This window comes from Sinocyclocheilus rhinocerous, unplaced genomic scaffold (assembly GCF_001515625.1).
Source record: "Sinocyclocheilus rhinocerous isolate Xijiao unplaced genomic scaffold, SAMN03320098_v1.1 scaffold2091, whole genome shotgun sequence".
Taxonomy (NCBI): domain Eukaryota; kingdom Metazoa; phylum Chordata; class Actinopteri; order Cypriniformes; family Cyprinidae; genus Sinocyclocheilus; species Sinocyclocheilus rhinocerous.
In genome coordinates, this window is record NW_015632714.1 from 135936 (window position 1) to 157629 (window position 21694).

Sequence of the window (21694 nt, forward strand, 5' to 3'; positions counted from 1 at the left end):
AGCCTACAGCACCAGGACACCCTCCAGAAACAGAAGGTAGATCACATTTTACAAGGAGAAGGTTTTTGGAATTTAAATGACAAAACAACAGATCTAGAACTATCACCATTGTGTCCTCTAGTTGGACTGAACCTGTAGTAAGTCTACTGTGATTTGCATTCAATAAGAAAGCATCTGCTAAATGAGGAATGATAATATTGTTCATTCAGGAGCTTGAAGAGCAACTTGCAGAGCAGAAGAAGCTGTTGAAATCTGTAGCGAGTCGTGGAGAGGAAATCCTCACCCAGCAGGCGTCACCCGTCAGAGCCAGGTAACATTTCTCTCACATCTTACTGGAATATCATTTTTACCTCAAACATTTACATCTCTGACTCTCTCTCTTCACAGTTCTGTCTGTCAAATATTCTGCAGTGCAACAGAGATCCTCTCGCCTGATGTGGAGCAGGAGGGAGACATTCAGGCCGTGAAGAAACAGAGGAGAAAGAGATGGGAAAGTCTGAAAAAAGACATGGCCACTAAACTACAGCTCCTTATGAACACGCTGGAGCAAGACAGCAAACAACCGGTACGGTGACTTCATTACAGTGTTCACATTAACGACAGGCTTTTTCAAAAGCTTCATGAAAACCTTTGAGAGTCATTTGCTTTGAACCAGTGATTCAGATTGTGTCGAACTAACAAAGTTATGTGATTTCAGTAAACGAGGCTTCGTTACGTCTTAACTCTTTAGCAATGTTTCTAAATGTTATTGGTTCGTCATTAGGGGACGACCTCTGTGAACCCATGAACCAGTGTCAATGTTTTTTACCTCATTCAGTTTCATACATTTGTGAACATTTTTAATGACACATTTGTATGATAACGAGGAAGAATAGTAGATAATAGAATATTGTTGCCTGATTAACCAAGATGTCCATAAAACAAACAAAACAAGCCCTGTAAATGAATAAAAGAACACATTTCATACAGATATTGCATATTAAATTGTATTTGATGATTTGTTAATTGTATTTCAATCATGACGACTCTCGGAAGATTTTAGCATGGTGATGGATATGACAATGTTAATGTATTTGGTCTTGGCGGAACGTTTAACTCTCTGAATATCATCAGTTACGTTAACACCCCGTCAGAATGCGCCATCTAGAGTTTCATGACTGAACTTTTTAGAGATTATACTGTAACTAAACGTCTACAGTTGGTTATAAAAAGTGTTTTATGCATGTTTAGGCTCAGTTTTTGTTGCATTTACACTATTTTGACCAGCATTTTCAAGTGTGTTGAAACAATGAATCATGAATGAATGAATCATCAATTAATCATTTTGGAAGCAAGTGATTCAATTGGTTCAAAGTTTCAAAAAGCTTTGTTTCTCTCATCGCTAGTTCACATAACTAAAATGACTTGTTCACATAACTAAAATGACTAGTTCACATAACTGAAATGTAAGAAGGTAGATAGATGACAAGTAACATTAACTCTTTTTAGCATCAAGTTTTTAGCTTAAAATGCATACATTTGAGCAATTTGATCATCTTTCCGATTTTTTGCAGATAACTTTAAAATTCATAATGTGTGACAGATGTATTTCTGAAAGTTCAGATATTCCATGAAGCCTCTGAATTAATATGAGCATACAAAAAAAATCCTTTTTAAAAAAAATTTTTAAATAAATTTATCGTTTTTAATATCTTAATCTGCATGCTGAATATTACATTTACATGAATGCACTTAGCAGACGCTTTTTTCTAATTTGATCAGTTCATGCATTTCCTGGAAATAACCAGATTAGTCTTTCCTCTCTTTTTATCAGTGAGAATGTACTGTAACTAAACGTCTACAGTTGGTTGTAAAAAGTGTTTTATGCATGTTTAGGCTAAGTTTTTGTTGCATTTACACCATTTTGACCAGCATTTTCAAGCGTGTTGAAACAATGAATCATTTTGGAAGCAAGTGATTCAATTGATTCAAAGTTTCAAAAAGCTTTGTTTCTCTCATCGCTAGTTCACATAACTAAAATGACTAGTTCACATAACTAAAATGACTAGTTCACATAACTGAAATGTAAGAGGGTAGATGACAAGTAACATTAACTCTTTTTAGCATCAAGTTTTTAGCTTAAAATGCATACACTCCCCCTAGCTCCCCCGTAGTTCGCATCCTGCTTTAGAATCAGTTCGTATCTGACATAGAAAGACTACTGAGATGCATTTCTATTTCTATGTTTGTTTGTTTTTTATATTTCTCCTTAGATATATTTGATGTGGACAGAAAATTACATGGAATTGTTAAAATTGGCTTAAATTATTATTGCTTTTTAAAATATTTTTAAATTCTTAAAATTCTTAATTATTATAATATTAGTCATTTTAATTAGAGACCATTTTTTGTATTTTTAGTATAATTTCTTGTATTTTTAGACAATGTATAATATAATTAAATTAGTAATTTTAATTAGAGACAATTTTTGGGCCGCTGCTTCCCATCTGTTTATATAAATGCTTAAGTACTTAAGCTTTCCTAATAGTCAGTGTTGTTTTATTATTATTTATATACTATTACTGTATTTATTAGTATTTTGAATTTTTATATTTTCAGTTTTCTTTTTAATTTTAGTTTAAGTTTTAGCAGTTTTGTTATATGCTTAATATTTACATATGGCTCTAAAATAATGATCTTTAAAATAGCATCATATGACCCCTTTAAGTACTTAAGCTTTCCTAATAGTCAGTGTTGTTTTAGTATTATTTATATACTATTACTGTATTTATTAGTATTTTGAATTTTTATATTTTCAGTTTTCTTTTTAATTTTAGTTTAAGTTTTAGCAGTTTTGTTATATGCTTAATATTTACATATGGCTCTAATTCAATTTTATTTCGGTTTTAGTTTTAGTCATTTTACTTGCCAAGGCAACATTTCTAATTTTAAGTTTTTAAATTATTTTTTTTTTATCTATTATTTTATTTTATTTCAATGACCGAAAATGATTTTTAATAGTTTTACTTCACAATAGCAACACTGCTAATAGTGAAAAGTAAAACTACAGCTAGAGCTGTAGAATTAAATAAAGCACATTTGAATAAAATTATCAAGCAGGTGGCATTGTATACTATGAATATTGTTGGCACTGTGATGAATTACTTATGCTTCTGTTTTGAATAAAAGCATCTGATAATGCATACATGTATATATAAATCGTAGGTTTTAGTGAAGTTAAAATGTCAAACACTTCCTTGCATTACAGACATTGGGAAAAGAAGTGACGGAGGTGACGAGGCAGATCAGCCACAGCGAGGGGCTCATAGGCAGCTCTGTGGGACTATCTGAGGAAGAGCAGACCCTGATGAAGGACACCCTCGACTGTCTGACTCGACGCCTGGCAGCTCTGGACTCGGCACTGGACCGCCGCTGTGACACCATGAGGAGCCGAATGCGGGAGCTCACAGCTTTCCAGGTGGGAATCAGGCACCGTTCAGTTCTGTACAATAATGCAACACAGTAACATCATCTCAGTTCCTGTTTGTTTTCAGACGGAGCTGCAGCATCTCTTTACAGCGCTTAGTGAAAGCAAGTTCCAGATTATCCAGAAAATGGCAGGAGTTCTTGATCACACAACAACTAAACAGATTGAAGTAAGAAAGAATACTTCATATTTGATTATTAATTAATGCATTGAATAATTAGCGATTACTAATTGTATTTAATTATTAGATGTTGTCATATTTATAAACAGTGATTGTAGTAGTATGCCGATATTAGTTTTATTTATATACTATTATAATATTTATTAATATTTTGAACATTTTTATATTTTCAGTTCTCATTTTGATTTTAGGTTCTTCATTTTATGTTGTTTTGTCATTTTTATTAGTTTTAATTTTTGTAATATTTCTATTTAACTTTATTTATTATTTCAGTTTTTGTTATTTTAGTACTTCAACTTAAAAAAAAAATTTTCAGTTAGTTGCCAGCATTTCATTTTTGTCTTATATTTACATATTATTTTTTTTGCTTTATTTTTTTAATAGTTTTATGTTTCGTTTTAGTTAACAATAAAATAGTTTACAGTTCATCCAATCATATCGCTGTGAACTCACTTTTGTTCTGACAGACCATTGCAGAGGCAGAGGAGACGCTAAAAGACTTTGAGCACAGAATAACAGAGCTGAAAGCCAGAGGGGCGGAGCTACAGCTGGACCAGTTCTCCACCAATGAGCTGCTGAAGCTACAGGTAACACCCAATCAACAAATCTGTCAAACACGTTTGTGTTCTCAATTACTCTAAAAACAGAAGCATATCAAGTAGTCCCAAGTTATAGTGGTTTAGAAATAAAATACCTGAATATTCTCAAAGTTGTCCGTGTATGCTGGACAGGATGCTTATGAGGAGCTGGTGATGACAGTGGGCTCTCGACGGAGCGGGTTGAACCAGAATATGGCACTGAAAAATCAGTATGAACGAGTTCTGCAGGATCTAATTGATCTGGTGGACACGGCCCAAGATAAGATGAACGCTGACCAGAAGATGATCGCCAGCTCAGTAGAGGATGTGCACAACCTTCTAGACAAACACAAGGTACGCCAAACTCTTTGTCTAAAAGATTGTCATTGTGCATGTCCTTCTGATGCTCACATGTCTCCAAATGTTTCATTTCCAGGAATTTTTCCAAGGCTTAGAGTGGCACACGGTCCTCACCGAGACGTTCTACAAAAAAATTAGAGCCTTTGTTTTGCCACGTGAGCGTCAGACTCTGGAGGAGACACTAGCTCGGGCTCAGGATGTGCTTAAGCAAGCGCACAAGAAAGGAGTTGAGCTGGAGTGCATCTCAGAGGTAACCATTTTTCTGATTTTCAAAAGACGAAAAAAGAGACAGTAAAGACATTCGTATTGTTAAAAGATTTTTATCTCAAATATATACTGCTCATTTGAACTTTCAGTTCATCAAAAAGTCCTAGAAAAAATGCATCATGGTTTCCACAAAAAATATTGATAAAAACATTGATAATAATAATAAATGTTTCTTGAATAGCAAATCAGCATAGCAGAATGAATTCTAATGGATCATGTGAAACTGAAGACTGGAGTAATGATGCTGAAAATTCAGCTTTGCATTACAGAAATAAATTACATTTTACAACATATTTAGATATACCGACCCCATAAAAGTATGAAGCTGTTTCTTTCACACTCATTATGTATTTGTATGTTTCTCTGACTTTATCAGACGTGGGGTCGTCTAGTTTCGGACTATCAGACCCTGTACCGATTGCTAGAGGCTGTGGAGGGCAGTCTGCCGACCGCTGGCCTGGTGGAGGAGACGGAGGAGAGACTGAAGGAAAGAATAGAGCTCTATCAGGTATGTAATGAAATCATGAATGTTAGGATTAGTTGTAACGTAGTCTAGAGTAACTTGCCAACATGGGTATGATCGGTGTATTAGGATAGATAATCTAATCATACCAGACTGACTGTATCTGATCGACTTGACCTTCTATTATAATCACCTTAGGCACTTAAAGCCAGTCTGACGGAGCACCAACACAAACTGCATCAGGTGCTAGAGGAAGGGAAGCATCTTCTGTCATATGTGAGCTGCTCCAGCCTGGAGAACCAGCTCACACTTTTGGGTGAGCACTGGCTCAACAACTCCACCAAGATCAACAGAGAGCTACAGAACCTGGAATCCATCCTGAAGCACTCAACCAGGTCAGGAGCTAAATTCTTTTTTTTAGAGTGATGCATTGTTTTATTCATTTTATTTCATAATCTTCATGATGAGATGTGCTTGATTGTCACAGGTATAAGCGTGAGTCTGGTGAACTGAGTCGCTGGCTACAGGAAGCTCTGGAACGCTTGGAGTTCTGGAACACACAGTTTGTTGCTGGTCCTCAGGAACTGGAGACTGTTAAAGACCAGTTAACAGCTTTTCTGGTTAGTTAGACTGGTTCATTGTTAAGAAATCACAAGCATGGGGTGTGTTTAGGATGTTGGTGCATTTTGCCAACCGGTTTCACTGGAAAACCACACTGGTTCAAGCTTTGCTAGTGAACCGAATTATTTTATTTTATTTTATTTTAAATTTATTTATTAATGTATTAATTTTATTTTATTTTATTTTTTAATTTGTTTTGTTTTTATTTTTTTATCCCAGTGTCTCAGACCATATTTATTTCATTTATTAATTAATTAATTTTTATGTTTTTATTGTGCTTTATTTAATTTTTTATTAAAGGGGTCATATGATGCTGCTAAAAAGAACATTATTTTGTGTATTTTTATAATATAATCATTCGTTTTCACAGTTAGATGTTTTTGCCAATGAAAATAGTTTCAAAAGAAGCTTTAATTAATAATTATTCATTATTAAATAATTATTTATATCTTTGCATGCCTATAAGGAAGTAATTCCAGAAACCACAAGATACTGGTCGTTTCATGTGTCGTCTTTTCTTCTCTACAGGAGTTCAGTAAGGAGGTGGAGAGCCGCTCCAGTCTGAAGGCCTCGGTGCTGAGTGAGGGAAACCAGCTGCTCAGACTCAAGAAGATGGACACCGCGTCTCTGCGGTCTGAACTCGCCCGTCTGGACTCTCAGTGGTCAGAACTGCTTGCCCGCATTCCCGTAGTTCAAGAAAAACTCCACCAGGTACTGACTGCTCACTAAACAGGCTTATCTGCTCTGATACATAGGATTAGTTTCACTTCTGGGGTTCATTGGTCAGATCTTTCTTAGTCTATTGTTTTTTAAAGATATATTGTTTGTTGTTTTAGTCTCAGATGGATAAGCTGGCATCCCGTCACGCTATCGCTGAGCTTGTGAACTGGATGTCATTGATGGAGAGAGTCATAGAAGAGGATGAGGAGAATCTCAAAGGGGCTGTTGGGTCAAAGGTCATCCAGGAGTACCTGCAGCGATACAAGGTGACAGCATTTACTGTTTTACCCCTGTTAGAGTCTACAAAAGGTCTATTGTATTTAAGTGAGTAATATTTTTCCAAATTAATTTATTGGTTGGACTGGATTTTATGGCGATCATCAGAAGTCTAGCTACACAGGAGTAATTATGAATTTTTATGTGTTTTGCTAACTGTTTTCTCCATGCTGTTGTCTTTTACTTTCTGTAGGGCTTCAGAGTGGATGTGAACTGCAAACAGCTGACTGTGGACTTTGTGAATCAGTCAGTGCTCCAGATCAGTGGTGCGGATGTGGAGAGCAAACGCAGCGATAAAACAGATTTTGCGGAGAAACTGGGCGCCATGAACTGCCGCTGGCAGATACTGCAGACACGTATCACTGAGAGGGTGAGACTTCAGGGGCCTCATTTATAAAGTGTGCGTACGCTTAAATCCACGCCAACGCCCATATTTGTCAAAACTGCCATTGACGTGGAAAAGTGACAAGTGTCACATCAGGGTCTGAGCAGACGTACGCACTTTTTCTCGTCGGAGTACTGCAGGTTTTTGGAAATGTAAGCTGTTCTTGCAGCTCGCTGTTCTAAATGAAAGGATTTGGACGATGACTGGTGATCTTTTATATGTTAATGACATGAATTAGGAGTCGTTTACAAGGCAGAGAGCTGAAACTATTCAGTTGCGCGCAAGTTCAAGATCATTTGCGATTCATAATTTCACATCTGAAAGAGAGGCGTATGTGGGTTTTCTATGTGTACACATATTTCAAACTGCGCAACATTTTATAAATGAGGCCCCAGATGCAGCTCATACATACTATATACAGTTTTCAAACTCTATTCAGACTTTTGGTAGATAATTTCATTCTGAGCTGTTCTATACATATTTCTTTTTTTACATGTTATATACTTTTAGGAAATTTTAAAGATTAAAATGAAAAGTGTGGGGGGGGTTTATATAGGTAATTTTTTTGTAAATTTATATATATATAACACGTACACATACAATTTATATAAAAAATAGATATTTGGATATTAAAAAATTTAATATTTAAAAAAATATTATTATCCACAATTTATTTTTTGTTTCCAGAAGTTTCAAAAACAGCATGTTCTACAATAAAATCTATATTATATTATATTATATTATAAAAATATAATACAATATAAAAAATAAATACGATTTCAGTTTATCTTGTTTTTTTAAGCATTTTTAGTAATTATTAATTTAGCATTTTAGTCATCCTATGGCCCCTTGGAAGGTTTATGAGAGGCCCTCTGGTTGAGAACCACTGTAATAGTGTTTTATTTATTTATTTATTTTTAGTGTGTGCCAGCGATGATGTCATTGTAATATTTGCATACTAAATTGTGATTACATAAAGATTTATAATAAATAGTGTTACTATTTGGTACATAATTGCTCAATTAAATTGTATCATATAATTGCATAAATGTGTTGTTAAATGTAAATTTTTGTTTCAGGTACAGTATCTGGAATGCTTGTTGGAATCCTGGGTTGAATATGAGGGTAAAGTTCAGACTCTTCAGGCATGGCTGAACGCTCAGGAGGACAGACTCAAGACGAAGCACAGGATTGAGAACTTATCCTCTGTGCAGAACGCACTTAAAGACTGCCAGGTTTGACCCATTGACCGAACACGCAGTCTTATTTTATTCAACATGACCTCCGTGACTGGAATACAGATTTTCTCTCTTTTTCTGACATGTAACTTCAGGAGATGGAGGAGATGATGAAGGAGAAGGAGAGGGAGCTGGAGAGAGTGGAAGAACAGGCTTGTGCTCTCGTCCAAAATAAGACCGACGAGGCCTGTGCTGTTGTCATGGAGTCTCTACAAGCCTTGAATAACACATGGGCCAATCTGGACCACCTGGTATTTACTGTTTTAATGTGATTCTATAAGTCTCTTTAAACGTTATAGTGTTTATATGTGGGTTTCTGCATGTAAATTGTATTTGGATTGCTGTGTCTCAGATCGGACAGCTGAAGATCAGTCTGAAGTCTGTCCAGGACAAGTGGAGTCAATACAAACAAGCATCTGAAGAGATCAACGGCTACCTGACGGAGGGACGCTACTCTGTGTCCCGCTACCGTCTGCTCACAGGATCTCTGGAGGCTTCGCGGCTACAGGTGGAGAGTCTACAGGTAAAGCAAGTTCCAGTTCATTTGCAAATCATGGCTTTCATATGGTCTCATATTGTTTCCTCGGACATCTGTAGAACCTGCAGGAGGAGCTTGAGAAACAAGAGAGCAGTCTGAGGAAGTTTGGATCAGTTACACATCAGCTTCTGGAGGAGTGTCACCCGTCTGTGTCTGACACACTCAATAACACACTAAAAGACATTAACGCCAGGTCCATTTTTCATTTTTTTATGTATATATATTTTTGTACAATAATACTCAAAGTACTTTTTTTGTAAATGTTTATTTGTTTATAATTATAGTCCTAACTTGAGTCTAAGACACACATATCAACTAAAAAATGCATGTCTGTAATCCAAACTGCAAGCATTTTAGTTTGCAAATGCAAAGTCATTTTGGCTTTGTGAGTGAGGTTGATGTAATAGAAGTGTGTGTTTTGTGGTCTTCAGGTGGAACAGTCTGCAGGAGGAGATCGTGGAGCGTCTGAAGAGCAGTAAGGCTCTCCTGCAGCTGTGGCAGAGCTATAAAGATCTTTATGGACAGAGCGACTCCAGCATCCAGACACTAGAGGAGAGAGCAAACCAGATGCTGAAGACCGCCAGCCACAAAGACATCACAGAGGAGGACGTGTCCACCTGGATTCAAGACTGTGCTGTGAGTGTAATATTGATTATGATTATTTGGTAACACTTTCAAAAGTTGTATCTGTTAACATTAACATTAGTTAATGCACTAACATGAACATTATCTTTAACAAATGTTAATAAATGCTGCAAAAACGTTGTTTTTTAGTTTGTGAATTAATGCTAATGAGACCTCATTGTATTGTGTTACAGATTGTTTACATGTTCATTGTTCACTTTCTTAACAATTATTGTTATTGTGTACTGTTGCAACAAAACTTTATTTTTTTAAGTGAACTTGACAATATTTGCATATCTTACAAGTGATCAGTTACATCTTTTATCTGATATATTCTCTGGTTAGTCAGGAGTATCATTAATACCCACATCCAATTGTTTTTAAAATCATTTATAATTATTTTTTAATTAATTTTAATCAATTTCTTATTTTTTATTTTTTTTTAGATGTAATGCCTTAAAATCAATTGTGTGATATACTCTCATAAATGTTTGTGTATTCTACTAATGCACTAATCATAAATTCTAAACAGCAACGGTTTCTGTACATTTTTGTATTTCATATTCACCCTTATTGAGAATGTAGAATCATGTTCATCTCAATCCAAGTAATTTTTATAATTATTATTTTTAATGAGTTTAATGAGTGAGTTGTATGCTCTCATAACTTATACTACATTTTAATATTTTACCTCTACATAATACTAAGTATTAAGTATTATAATGCATTGAAACACATGATCAATGCTATAAAAAATAAATCATATCATGCATTATACATTTAAGAATGGTTATCATGAGTAAGTTGGGTATTATGCATTACAGCTGTGGTTATAGTTGTTACAAAAATAATTACAAAAAAGTAATTTTTATGTGTAGTATATGGCATTATAGATACGTTTATGAAGCATTAAGAATATCTGGACATTATTTATGATTTAGAGCTCTAACTCTACTATTGTAAACCCTGTAGAATACAGAAATGGTTTGTGAATAGTGTTTGTGGATCCTAAGTGTTCACTAAATTCTGAACAGCAACTACTTATGTCAATGTTTTTTATTTCATAATCAGTACTTAGTGTAATCAGTACAGTAATTTACTCTCATCCCATGTTCCCTCAGGGGCTGCTGCGCTCTCAGGCTCCCGTCCAGGCGTCTCTGCAGGTTTTACTGGAGCTGGGAGAGCAGCTCAAACAGCAGGTGGACACATCAGCTGCTGCCTCCATCCAGTCTGACCACCTGTCTCTCACCCAGCGCCTCAGTGCTGTAGAGCAGAGCCTGAGCCGACAGCAGGTGGCGCTGCAGGTGAGTGAAGAAGAGCATTGAAGTGGCTTGTGAGAGTGTTTTAGTGTTTGACACTGAGGGTTGTTTTTCTCCTCAGGCTGGAGTTCGCGACTATGAGACGTTTAACGAGCAGTTGGATTCTCTGTCCCGCTGGATCGTGGAAGCTGAGGAGGTTCTGAAAGCTCAGGATCCCAACGGTTCCTCTGACCAGTCACTGATCCAGGACCGCATGGAGGAACTCAAGGTATACAAGAATGAATAGATCAATTATGCTGGGATGCCTGAAATATGCAAAGATCAGATCAGTGTTGTTATTGTTTTCTAAAACGAATTCATTTTGTTGAATTGAATTGAATTGAAATTGAATTGAAATAAAATAAAACCTAAATAGATAAGATGAAAAATTACAAATAAAAGATTAGAAATGTTACCTTGGCAACCAGCTGAAATAAAATAAGTTTGAGCTGAAATATTAAATTACTAAAACTGAAATAAAAAATGAATTAAAAATGAATTAAAATCATTAAAGCACATAAAATAAAATAAAATTGTAATCTGAAAATCTAAATATAAAAGCTAATTCAAAATATTAATAAATACTACAGTAGTATATAAATAATACCAAAATAACCTTAAAATAAAGCTAAAATAAAAATATTAAAATTACTAAAACTAAAACTGAAATTAAAAAAATGTATTTAAAAATTAACTCACGTAACAAAATTAAACCACAATTAAAATCTGAAAAATAAAAGCTAATTCAAAATACTATAGTAGTATATAAATAATACCAAAATAACCCAGGATCAGGGTGGTCGATATGTACACTGGAAGTCAAAATATTGGACACAGCTGATTGAATTTATGTTTCTATTTGTTAAAAATAGTTTAACAATAGTTTAAAAATGTTTTTTTGCTTAAATACTCAATTATTTTTGTACAAAATTGCTGTACATATACATAAATTATGTAAGAAAAAAATTTAAGCAGTTTTCATTTGATTCACTTTTTTTTGTTTTTATCATTATAACACAAAATCTGAAAACCGAAAATGTGCAATCACTTAAAATGACCTGACCAATATATTAATTGACCACCAATGTTTTTGTTTATTTTATTTTTAATTTTTTTGTGCAGAAACAAATGCTGAAGTTCAGCAGTATGGCTCCTGATCTGGAGAGGCTGAATGAACTGGGTTACAGACTCCCTCTCAACGACTCTGAGATCAAACGCATGCAGAACCTCAACAGAAGCTGCTCCACCACCTCAGCTCAGACCACTGAGAGATTCAGGTTTGCTCCAGCTCATTATAAAGAGAGGTTATATCATTATTGAATACTTCCTTCTTATAACTTTCTTAAATACCCTGCATGGCTCTTTTTGGGCTTTGTAAAGACCTTCATGGAAATACATAGTACTACAGTAGATATTGTTTGAGTGTCTGTTTACCTTCTAAAGGATGTCTAAATTCTCTTCTCAGCAAACTTCAGGCCCTGCTACTACAGCAGCAGACCTTTCTGGAGAAGTGCGAGACATGGATGGAGTTCCTGGTGCAGACGGAGGAGAAACTGGCCGTGGAGATTTCCGGAAACTTCCAGAGCCTGATGGAGCAGCAGAGAGCTCATGAGGTGAGGCATACAAAAGCAAATTAGGAGTTGCAAACCTAGCCTAGATACTAATAAATGAGCAATGTTACAGCTGTTTCAGGCAGAGATGTTCAGCAGACAGCAGATCCTTCACTCTATCGTCAGCGATGGACAACGCATGCTGGAGCAGGGACAGGTGGACGACAGGTGAGCAACATCATCATCAGCATCAGATATATGCATATGCAAGATCCTAGCATTCAAAATACCTGAACAGACTGAATGCTCATATCGAAACTGACCGTGTCTCCAGAGATGAGTTCAAGCTGAAGCTGGCTCTGCTGAGTAACCAGTGGCAGGGGGTGGTGAGACGGGCACAGCAGCGCAGGGGCATCATAGACAGTCTCCTGCGGCAGTGGCAGCGCTACAGGGAGATGGTGGAGAAGCTGAGGAAGTGGTTGGTGGAAGCGTCCCATCAGGCCGAAACCCTGCAGGCGGGCACACCTGTGCCACTCCAACAGGCACGAGCCATGCTGGATGCAGTTCAGGTAAGTATTGTTTGACCTAATATGCTTTTGTGCTGGCTGTTAGCGCCCCCTGCTGACGCTCTGTTGATCCTGCAGCTGAGGGAGAAGGTTCTGCTGAGGCAGCAGGGCAGTTACATCCTGACGGTGGAGGCAGGGAGACAGCTGCTTCTGTCTGCTGACACACGGGCCGAAGCGGCTCTACAAGAGGAGCTGCTCGACATACAGGAGCGCTGGAAACACGCCAACATCCACCTGGAGGAGCAAAAGAAAGAGCTGGCCATTCTGCTCAGGGTACAGATCTTTGTGTCACAGCGCCACCTGTTTTCTTCATTTGCGGACTTTATTGCTACGTGTCTGGATAGGTTTAGTGATTCTTTTCTTTCAGAATATTCTTAAAACTGAGTCATCCATCCCACAAGAAAAAATTTTAAATATCAGGAAATATTTTTAATTGTAATTTTCAAGTCTGGAAATTGATGAAAGCGTATATATATATATATATATATATATATAATAAATATACACAGCACACATACATATATTATGTAAACAAAAACTTTTATTTTGGATGCGATTAATCGCGATTAATCGTTTGACAGCACTAGAAATAATTATTATTTTTGGTCATAATTTATTAGACAAACGATATGAAACCCTGAATATTACACTATAGTGTTCCTAGAAGTTCTTGCACTTAATTTTTTGTGTAAATGTTTGTTTAAATATATTTAGTTGCTAAATATAAAAGTTAAATAATTATAGTAATGATATAAATATAAATATCATAAATAATATAAAAAATAAAAATGTTAATAAATATTCGTTAATAATAACAATAATAATATTAAAATAAAAGTTAAAATACTAATACCACTATTATTATAGTCAACTAAAACTGAAAACAAAAAAACGTTTGTTACCTGAAATAAAATTTAAAAATTAGATTTATATTTTAGATTAGAGTTAGATTTTTTTGTTTAAGCTAGTTGCCAAAGCAATATTTCTTGTTTTCATTTAGCCTTTTTTAGTTTAAACGTAAAGTAAAAATTAATAAAAAAAATATTCAGACATATTTAAAAACTAATAAAAATGGCATAAGCATAACATAATTACTAAAAATGTAACTGAAATTCAGATGAAAATAGAAAATTAATATATATATAGAGAGAGAGAGAGAGAGAGAAGAGAGAGAGAGAGATTTCACTAGTTAAATAAAAAATTCTAAAATAGGGTGTTTTAGTCTATTCTAAATTTTATTGTACTTTTACTGTCACCCTAATTCTGTCAAATATTTCTTTCTAGTGGTTCCAGTAGTTATTTTGCTCTCAAACAAATGTCTGCATGAGTTTGTCTACATCCCTACCCTAATGAGTTTAAAGCTTGTTTTCAGATGATAGAGCAATGCATGATACTGTAATTGTTCAGAATATCTTTTATGTACCCAGAAACCACTTTGACTTATTTCAAAACTGTGTGTAGGATTGGGAGAGATGTGAAAAAGGTATCGGAGGATCTCTAGAGAAACTAAGAGCTTTTAAACGCCAGCTGTCCCAGCCGCTTCCAGATCGCAATGAGGAGCTGCAGTCTGAACAAATGCGCTGCAAGGTATGCAGAGTTCAGATTCTGTGAGGGAAACTGAATAACAGTGAAATGATGAGAAATAATAAACGCCCACATCCTGCAGGATCTGGAGAGCATGTTTGACGGCTGGAAGGAGGATTTGACCCATCTGACGGTGTTGAGAGAGTCTCTGTCCAGTTACATCAGTCCTGAGGATCTGCGTGTGCTGCAGGAACGCATTGAACTCCTGCACCGCCAGTGGGAGGAGATCTGTCACCAGGTACACTCAGAAATATCTGGCCGTTCGGTGGCGCTGTTTCACTACATATGCCTGCATTGTTGCTTTCAAAACCTTCCTAGACATCATAGGCACATTCAAACTAATGCTCTCTGGGCTCCATAGGAAGCTCATTAGATTTTATAACACATTTTTTAAATCGCTGTTTTCAAACATCACTGCATCAGAGTTTGTTTTGCAGAACATATTATCATATGTTTTTTTAGGGCTGTCAAAAAAAAATTCGAATTTCGAATATTCGTCGAATAAAATAAAATAAATCCACATTCGAATGCAAAAACGTTGCATTCGAATTTTAGGTCTGCGTCAGCCGTCAGGCAGCCTTATCAGTGGCGCACGAGATGCGATGACAATGTAAGTGTCATTGCATTTGAATGCTTTTGTTAGCCTGTCCAGTTGAACCCACTAGATGCGGCGCTGCTACGTTGTTCATTCAATATATAGCGGAAAACGAGAGCATCAGTGTGGAGAATATGTTGTTTACGGTGAAACTGAAACCAAGCCATTCACACAAAACGCATATTTATCACATTTTCTAGCGGGGCATCTATCAGCGTTGCGAAAATTCGAATTTAGTTTTTCAGTCATTTTGACAGCCCTAATGTTTTTGCTAGTAGAGAGCAATGCAAAGCACTCAAAGTGAAACTTGAATGCGAAGCATGAAGAGTTTTATGCACCTTCTGTGTTTGTGGCATCCGGTGCGTGAGCTGAGACACCACAGGATGTGAGCGTACGTTTGATATCTCAGTAGAGACATTTAACTGTTAAACTCTTCACTCATGCTGTATTTTTACTGATGCTCTGGTAAGGCTTTTGCCTTTCCTTCAATATGGTTTTGGGAATGTGTAACTGTGTTTATTTACACTTTAATTTTGCACATTATAGAGATACAGAGAGATGTTGTGGCTAAATATTCAATTGAATCTACTTAGATTTGGTTTAAATGCTCAACCATATTTTGAAATTACTGAAGGCAAATGTTTTCGTGTATTTGTCTGTGCAGTTGTGTCTGCGAAGGCAGCAGGCGAGTGAGAAGCTGAATGAATGGGCCATCTTCAATGATAAATATAAGGAGCTGTGTGAATGGCTGACGCAAATGGAAAGCAAAGTATCCCAGAATGGAGACATCAGCATCGAAGAGATGATTGAGAAATTACGAAAGGTAGCGATTAAATGTCACATTTCTTTTGTGTTATATATATATATATAGAATGTTAAACATAATGGGAATGTTTTTTCCATTGTCCCTCAGGACTATCAGGAGGAGGTGGCGGTGGTTCAGGAGAATAAACACGAGCTCCAGCAGCTGGGTGAACGTTTAGCTCGGGCCAGTCATGAGAGCAAAGCCTCTGACATTGAACACAAACTCGGTAAAGTCAACGAACGCTGGCAGCATCTGCTCGACCTCATTGGGGCCAGGTACTGTAACACACACCGCGATGTGGTTGGCATTATCAGCACTATTTCACACAATTTGTCCTCAGAATTCATTTTAAAAATGATTGAGGTTTGAATCTGCATTGTGTTTCGATTGCATTTCCTTTTTAATTTAGTTTGTTTTAATAATTAAATTTTGTCATTTTTTGGAATTTTGTGATTTTGTCATTTTTATTCATTTTTAATAAATATTTCTTGTCATGTCTGTGAATTTTTAGTTTCAGTTTTAGGTGTAATTTTAGTACATCAAATTGCTAAATGGAAGTGAGAAATGCTGCCTTGGCAACTAGTTTAGATCAAATAAGCTTAGAATTTAAAATAAAATGTTTATATTTTATTTTAGATCATGTTTTCTTTAGTTCAAGTAATGAAAGTGTTTTTTATGTTTTTAGTTTTAGTTAACTATAATAACCCTGATATAATATAGTATAGATGTAGACACAGTACATTGTGTCAGAAATAGTGAAAAGGCTGATAATATCTGTGTTGTTTATTCAGGGTGAAGAAGCTGCGGGAGACTTTAGTGGCCGTTCAGCAGTTGGATAAGAACATGAATAGTCTGCGCTCTTGGCTCGGCCACATCGAGACTGAACTGTCCCGTCCCATCGTGTACGACACCTGCGACTACCAGGAGATCCAGAGGAAACTGGATCTACAGCAGGTACAAACACACACACACACACACACACACAGTGAATTCAAAAAGCATTTTGTTTGTTTGGTTCAGATAAAACATTATTGTGTCCTTGGTTCAGGAGCTGCAGAGAGACATCGAGAAGCACAGCACAGGTGTGGCGTCTGTGCTGAACCTGTGTGAGGTGTTGCTGCACGACTGTGACGCGTGTGCTACAGACGCCGAGTGTGACTCCATCCAGCAGGCCACACGCAGCCTGGACCGCCGCTGGAGGAGCATCTGTGCCATGTCCATGGAGAGGAGACTCAGGTATGACCTGTGAACCGCACCGCATACCTTTTATTTTTATATTTTTATTTATATTTAGCTTTGATTTATTTTTATTTCCGTTTTAGTTTTACTAATTTTAGCACTTCGACTTAAATTTGTTTTATTTCAGTTAGTTCCCAAAGCAACATTTCTAATTTTGGTTTGTCCTGTTTTATATTATATTATATTTTTGTTATTTTATCTATTTCAGCTTTATTGCAGCCTTATTTCAGTTAATGAAAATGATTTTTAATAGTTTTATTTATACTTAAAGTTAATGATAACAATGCCTAATACACCTTTGTGTTGTTCATGTGGTCATGACAAATTTAAACCTAAATTTTGTTTATTATTTTATATTTTGTATTTTATTTTCATAGTTTATTTTTAATCGTTTAATACAAAAATTGTGCTAAATGACAAATTTAAACAAATTTTGCTCAACATTTTATATTTTTTTAATGTTAATCTATTTCAGCTTTATTGCAGCTTTATTTCAATTAATGAAAATTATTTATTTTTTAATAGTTTTATACAATAATTGTGCTAAATGACAAATGTAAACCTAAATTTTGCTCATGTGAAAGGATTGAGGAGACGTGGCGTCTCTGGCAGAAGTTTCTGGATGACTACTCTCATTTTGAGGAGTGGCTCATGTTGTCGGAGAAGACAGCCGCGCTGCCAAACTCTTCAGGTGTCCTTTACACTGTTGCCAAAGAGGAGCTCAAGAAATTTGAGGTGAGATCATCCAGACTGAATGAATGTAGTATTGTTGAACAGATTTATGATATTAACGCTCTGTGTCTCTGTAGACGTTCCAGCGGCAGGTGCATGAAAGTTTGACGCAGCTGGAGCTGATCAATAAACATTATCAGCGACTGGCACGTGAGAATCGCACCGACGCGGCCTGTAATCTGAGAGAAATGGCCCACAACACCAACCAGCGCTGGGAGAACCTGCAGAGACGAGTGTCATCCGTCCTACGCAGGCTAAAGGTACAGAGCTGATGGATTCCTTTTACACCACCATTTATACTCAGTTGATGCTTAGACAGTCATCACTTTGATACATATTATAATAACACAAATCTGTGAAAGAACTTTCTGCCTTTGTTTAATCAGAAGTTAATCTTTCTGTCAGAAGTTAATTCAAAGATAATTTATCAAATGCATAACAATGTCCCGCACTAATTATAACCATTTCTTGGAAATATAGTTTAACTTTTAAATTTTGTATTTATTTTAAATAAATAGTTTAATATAACTTTTAAATATTGTACTAACAATAAAAATAATAATAATAATTATTAAATATACACATAATATAATGAATCATAAAAGTATTATATATATATATTATGTACATTCTTCAATAAATCAATATATAATCAATGAAATAATATAATCCAAAGTTATATTTTTGTAAATTAACCTTTTAGTCCATTTGGGTAAATCAGCTGTTGCAAAACAAATAAATATATATTATTATATAATGATATTAATGATTTTATTAAATGCAAGTGAATCTGATTTTTGAAGCATTTGTTATGTCCACCGCAGCACTTTATATGTCAGCGGGAGGAGTTTGAGACGGCACGAGACTGTATCCTGGTCTGGCTGACAGAGATGGACCTGCAGTTAACCAACATTGAGCATTTCTCCGAGTGTGACGTCCAGGCCAAAATCAAACAGCTGAGGGTACGTCTCTGGCCTTTATTACTGCATGTGTTCTCCATATCTCCTGTGTAATTCTCTGATGAAGGTTCTCTTCTGCGTCCAGGCGTTCCAGCAGGAGATCACTCTGAACACAGCAAAGATTGACCACATATTCCAGCAGGGTGAAGCTCTTCTGGAAAAGAGTGAGCCGATAGATGCTGCTGTGATGGAGGAAGAGCTTGAAGAACTGCAGCGTTACTGCCAGGAAGTGTTTGGACGTGTGGAGCGCTACTACAAGAAACTTATACGATTACCGGTACTTTCAATACAGCAGATGCTTTTTCTGACTGATATTGGCGTTCTCTTCCATTCTTTTTCAATTTGTTTCATTTTCATATTTATTTATATGTACCTACATACCTATTTATTTATTTATACATTTGTTTGTTTTTTGTTTATATTTATTTTCATATTTATATGTACCATTTTCATTTATATTTACCTTTTTGTTTATGACTTCCTTTATATATTTATTAATTATTTACTCATTCATTTATTTTATTTTTTCACATTTGTTTATCTTTTTATTTATATTTACATTTGTGTATGTTTATATATTTTTAAATTTATTAATTCATTCATTAATTTTATTTTATTTTAATATGCATTTATATTTATTTATTTTAATATTTATATGTACCATTTTTATTTACATTTACCTTTTTATTTATGACTACTATAATTGATTTTGATAATGAACAAAAATGTACATCTGCATCTTAACTCAAGCTACTACTACTGTCATATGTGCATTTCTAAGAGACAAAAAATATTATTAATAAATATTATGATTTGAAACAATATCACATGCAAAACATGCAGAAACTAAGAAATAAATTTGTCTATTAAGATATATATTTTGTTAAGGAAAATTAAAAGTCTGGTTTCTACAACTTTCACTTTGGAGCAAAAATATGGCTTTAAACTTAAAAAAAAAAAAAAAAGATTGATATTTATCGTGATAATTATTGATATCGACTGATATGCAAAAAAATTATCGTGATCATTTTTTTGGCCATATCGCCCAGCCCTACTACTATTATTTATATCTTTATATATTTATTCATTTATTTATTAGATTTTTTCATATTTATTTTCATATTTATTTATATTTACCTTTTATTTGTTTACCTTATTCATTCATTCATTCATTTGTTCATTCTATTTTATTTTATTTTCATATTTAAATATACCATTTTAATTTATATGCTTTTTTTGTTTACTTTTTATTTATCAGTTCGTTCAGTCATTTTGTTTAGCATTTTTTGACATTTTATTTCATCCTCTTTAATCAATTTAGTCAAGGTTTGGATCCCAAAAACCACTGTGAATTCTTCTTCTTTATCCAGCTCACAGACGATGAACATGACGTCTCGTACTCGGACCGTGAGTTTGATCTGGACGAGCCCGCTGACGTGTCCAGCTTTCCGTGGAGTGAGCGTCTGGGCGATGGTTTTCTGTCCCCTCTGCGCTCGTCCAGTCGCTCTGCGTCGCTGGCCGCTCCTCTACGGGCCGAACGCTCGGGCCGAGACACTCCAGCCAGCGTGGACTCCATCCTTCTGGAGTGGGACCACGATTACGACCTGAGCCGGGGTCTGGAGAGCGCCAGCAGAGCCTTGTCCTCTGAACCGGGAGATCAGGGAGAGGATGGATACCTGCAGGGCTCAGCGTCCGCCCTCTCAGGTCAGTGTGAGATCTTTCGTCCTATAAACAGAAGAGAGAGAATAAACTGGTGGCTGTAGCATATGATTTTAGTGGGGTTCAGCATTCAATCATGTTTGTATTGTATGCATGTATATGTTTCTTTCAGATGTAGTGATTCCAGAGAGTCCTGAGGCATATCTAAAACTTACTGAGCAAACTCTGAGGTCCAGCGCTGGTAGGCAACAGCAGTCCGAAATCTGAGACTCACTCACTAGTCTGTTGCCTGAGATTGTGATCTTTAGTTTCTACTCACAAACCGAATCAAAGCACAGAGCCGCGTGCTGCGACCATCGGCTGTATTTCCTAACCCTTCTCTTTTGATTTGTGTTGCTTCACACAGTGTGTTAACTATAATAATCAGTTCTCCAGTGTTTGCATGTAGTGTCACAGGTTGATGCCCACTGACTTCACTCTGGTGTTTGTTCTTGGTTTCTAATGCTTATGGATTTGCCAAATCAACAGCATTACTCACAGTATTTTGCAATCAGAGAAAATTGTGAATTACAAAAAAATAAAATCCTTTTAAATCAAGTGGTTTAAAATCAAATATTAGTAGTATGGGCCCATGTGGATTTTTTTAATGGTCACACAGGTCCAAAAGAAGGATTTTACATATCAAGGTCAAATTTGAATCTGAAATCACAGAAAAATATTTTTACATAAAGAAAATGAAGCCTATTTTTTTGGACCAATTCAAATGTTTTTACATTTTTAAATTATAAAGCAATTTCCCGCCTGAAATTCTCATTGCTGTTAAACATCTGAATATTTTTTGTAATTATATTCAGAATGCTGGATTTTTGTTTAAATCTGTTATTTTATTATTATGTATACTATTATAGTATTTATTAATATTCTGATTTAGCTTTTACTTTTTATTTCCAGTGTTTCTTTTAGTAATTTAAGTTGTAGTCATTTTGTTAT

The 21694-nt window shown here is 35.5% G+C and overlaps 1 protein-coding gene across 1 annotated transcript in view; it reads left to right on the top strand.

The window, feature by feature from the left end:
- Window positions 1-21694, top strand: part of LOC107742758 (nesprin-1-like) — a 125999-nt gene that overhangs the window by 96928 nt on the left and 7377 nt on the right. The window contains exons 96-131 of the mRNA XM_016555794.1: window positions 412-565; window positions 3248-3457; window positions 3534-3635; window positions 4115-4234; window positions 4379-4579; window positions 4662-4835; window positions 5229-5360; window positions 5514-5710; window positions 5803-5935; window positions 6465-6647; window positions 6773-6922; window positions 7126-7302; window positions 8397-8552; window positions 8651-8806; window positions 8908-9078; window positions 9153-9286; window positions 9525-9729; window positions 10839-11021; window positions 11098-11244; window positions 12138-12292; window positions 12481-12628; window positions 12699-12793; window positions 12900-13134; window positions 13210-13404; window positions 14593-14718; window positions 14798-14953; window positions 15975-16133; window positions 16224-16390; window positions 16907-17069; window positions 17164-17351; window positions 17939-18089; window positions 18164-18346; window positions 18911-19048; window positions 19131-19322; window positions 20416-20749; window positions 20877-20965. Of these exons, the coding sequence (XP_016411280.1) occupies window positions 412-565; window positions 3248-3457; window positions 3534-3635; window positions 4115-4234; window positions 4379-4579; window positions 4662-4835; window positions 5229-5360; window positions 5514-5710; window positions 5803-5935; window positions 6465-6647; window positions 6773-6922; window positions 7126-7302; window positions 8397-8552; window positions 8651-8806; window positions 8908-9078; window positions 9153-9286; window positions 9525-9729; window positions 10839-11021; window positions 11098-11244; window positions 12138-12292; window positions 12481-12628; window positions 12699-12793; window positions 12900-13134; window positions 13210-13404; window positions 14593-14718; window positions 14798-14953; window positions 15975-16133; window positions 16224-16390; window positions 16907-17069; window positions 17164-17351; window positions 17939-18089; window positions 18164-18346; window positions 18911-19048; window positions 19131-19322; window positions 20416-20749; window positions 20877-20965 (5959 nt within the window). The remainder of the gene's footprint in view (window positions 1-411; window positions 566-3247; window positions 3458-3533; window positions 3636-4114; window positions 4235-4378; window positions 4580-4661; window positions 4836-5228; window positions 5361-5513; window positions 5711-5802; window positions 5936-6464; window positions 6648-6772; window positions 6923-7125; window positions 7303-8396; window positions 8553-8650; window positions 8807-8907; window positions 9079-9152; window positions 9287-9524; window positions 9730-10838; window positions 11022-11097; window positions 11245-12137; window positions 12293-12480; window positions 12629-12698; window positions 12794-12899; window positions 13135-13209; window positions 13405-14592; window positions 14719-14797; window positions 14954-15974; window positions 16134-16223; window positions 16391-16906; window positions 17070-17163; window positions 17352-17938; window positions 18090-18163; window positions 18347-18910; window positions 19049-19130; window positions 19323-20415; window positions 20750-20876; window positions 20966-21694) is intronic.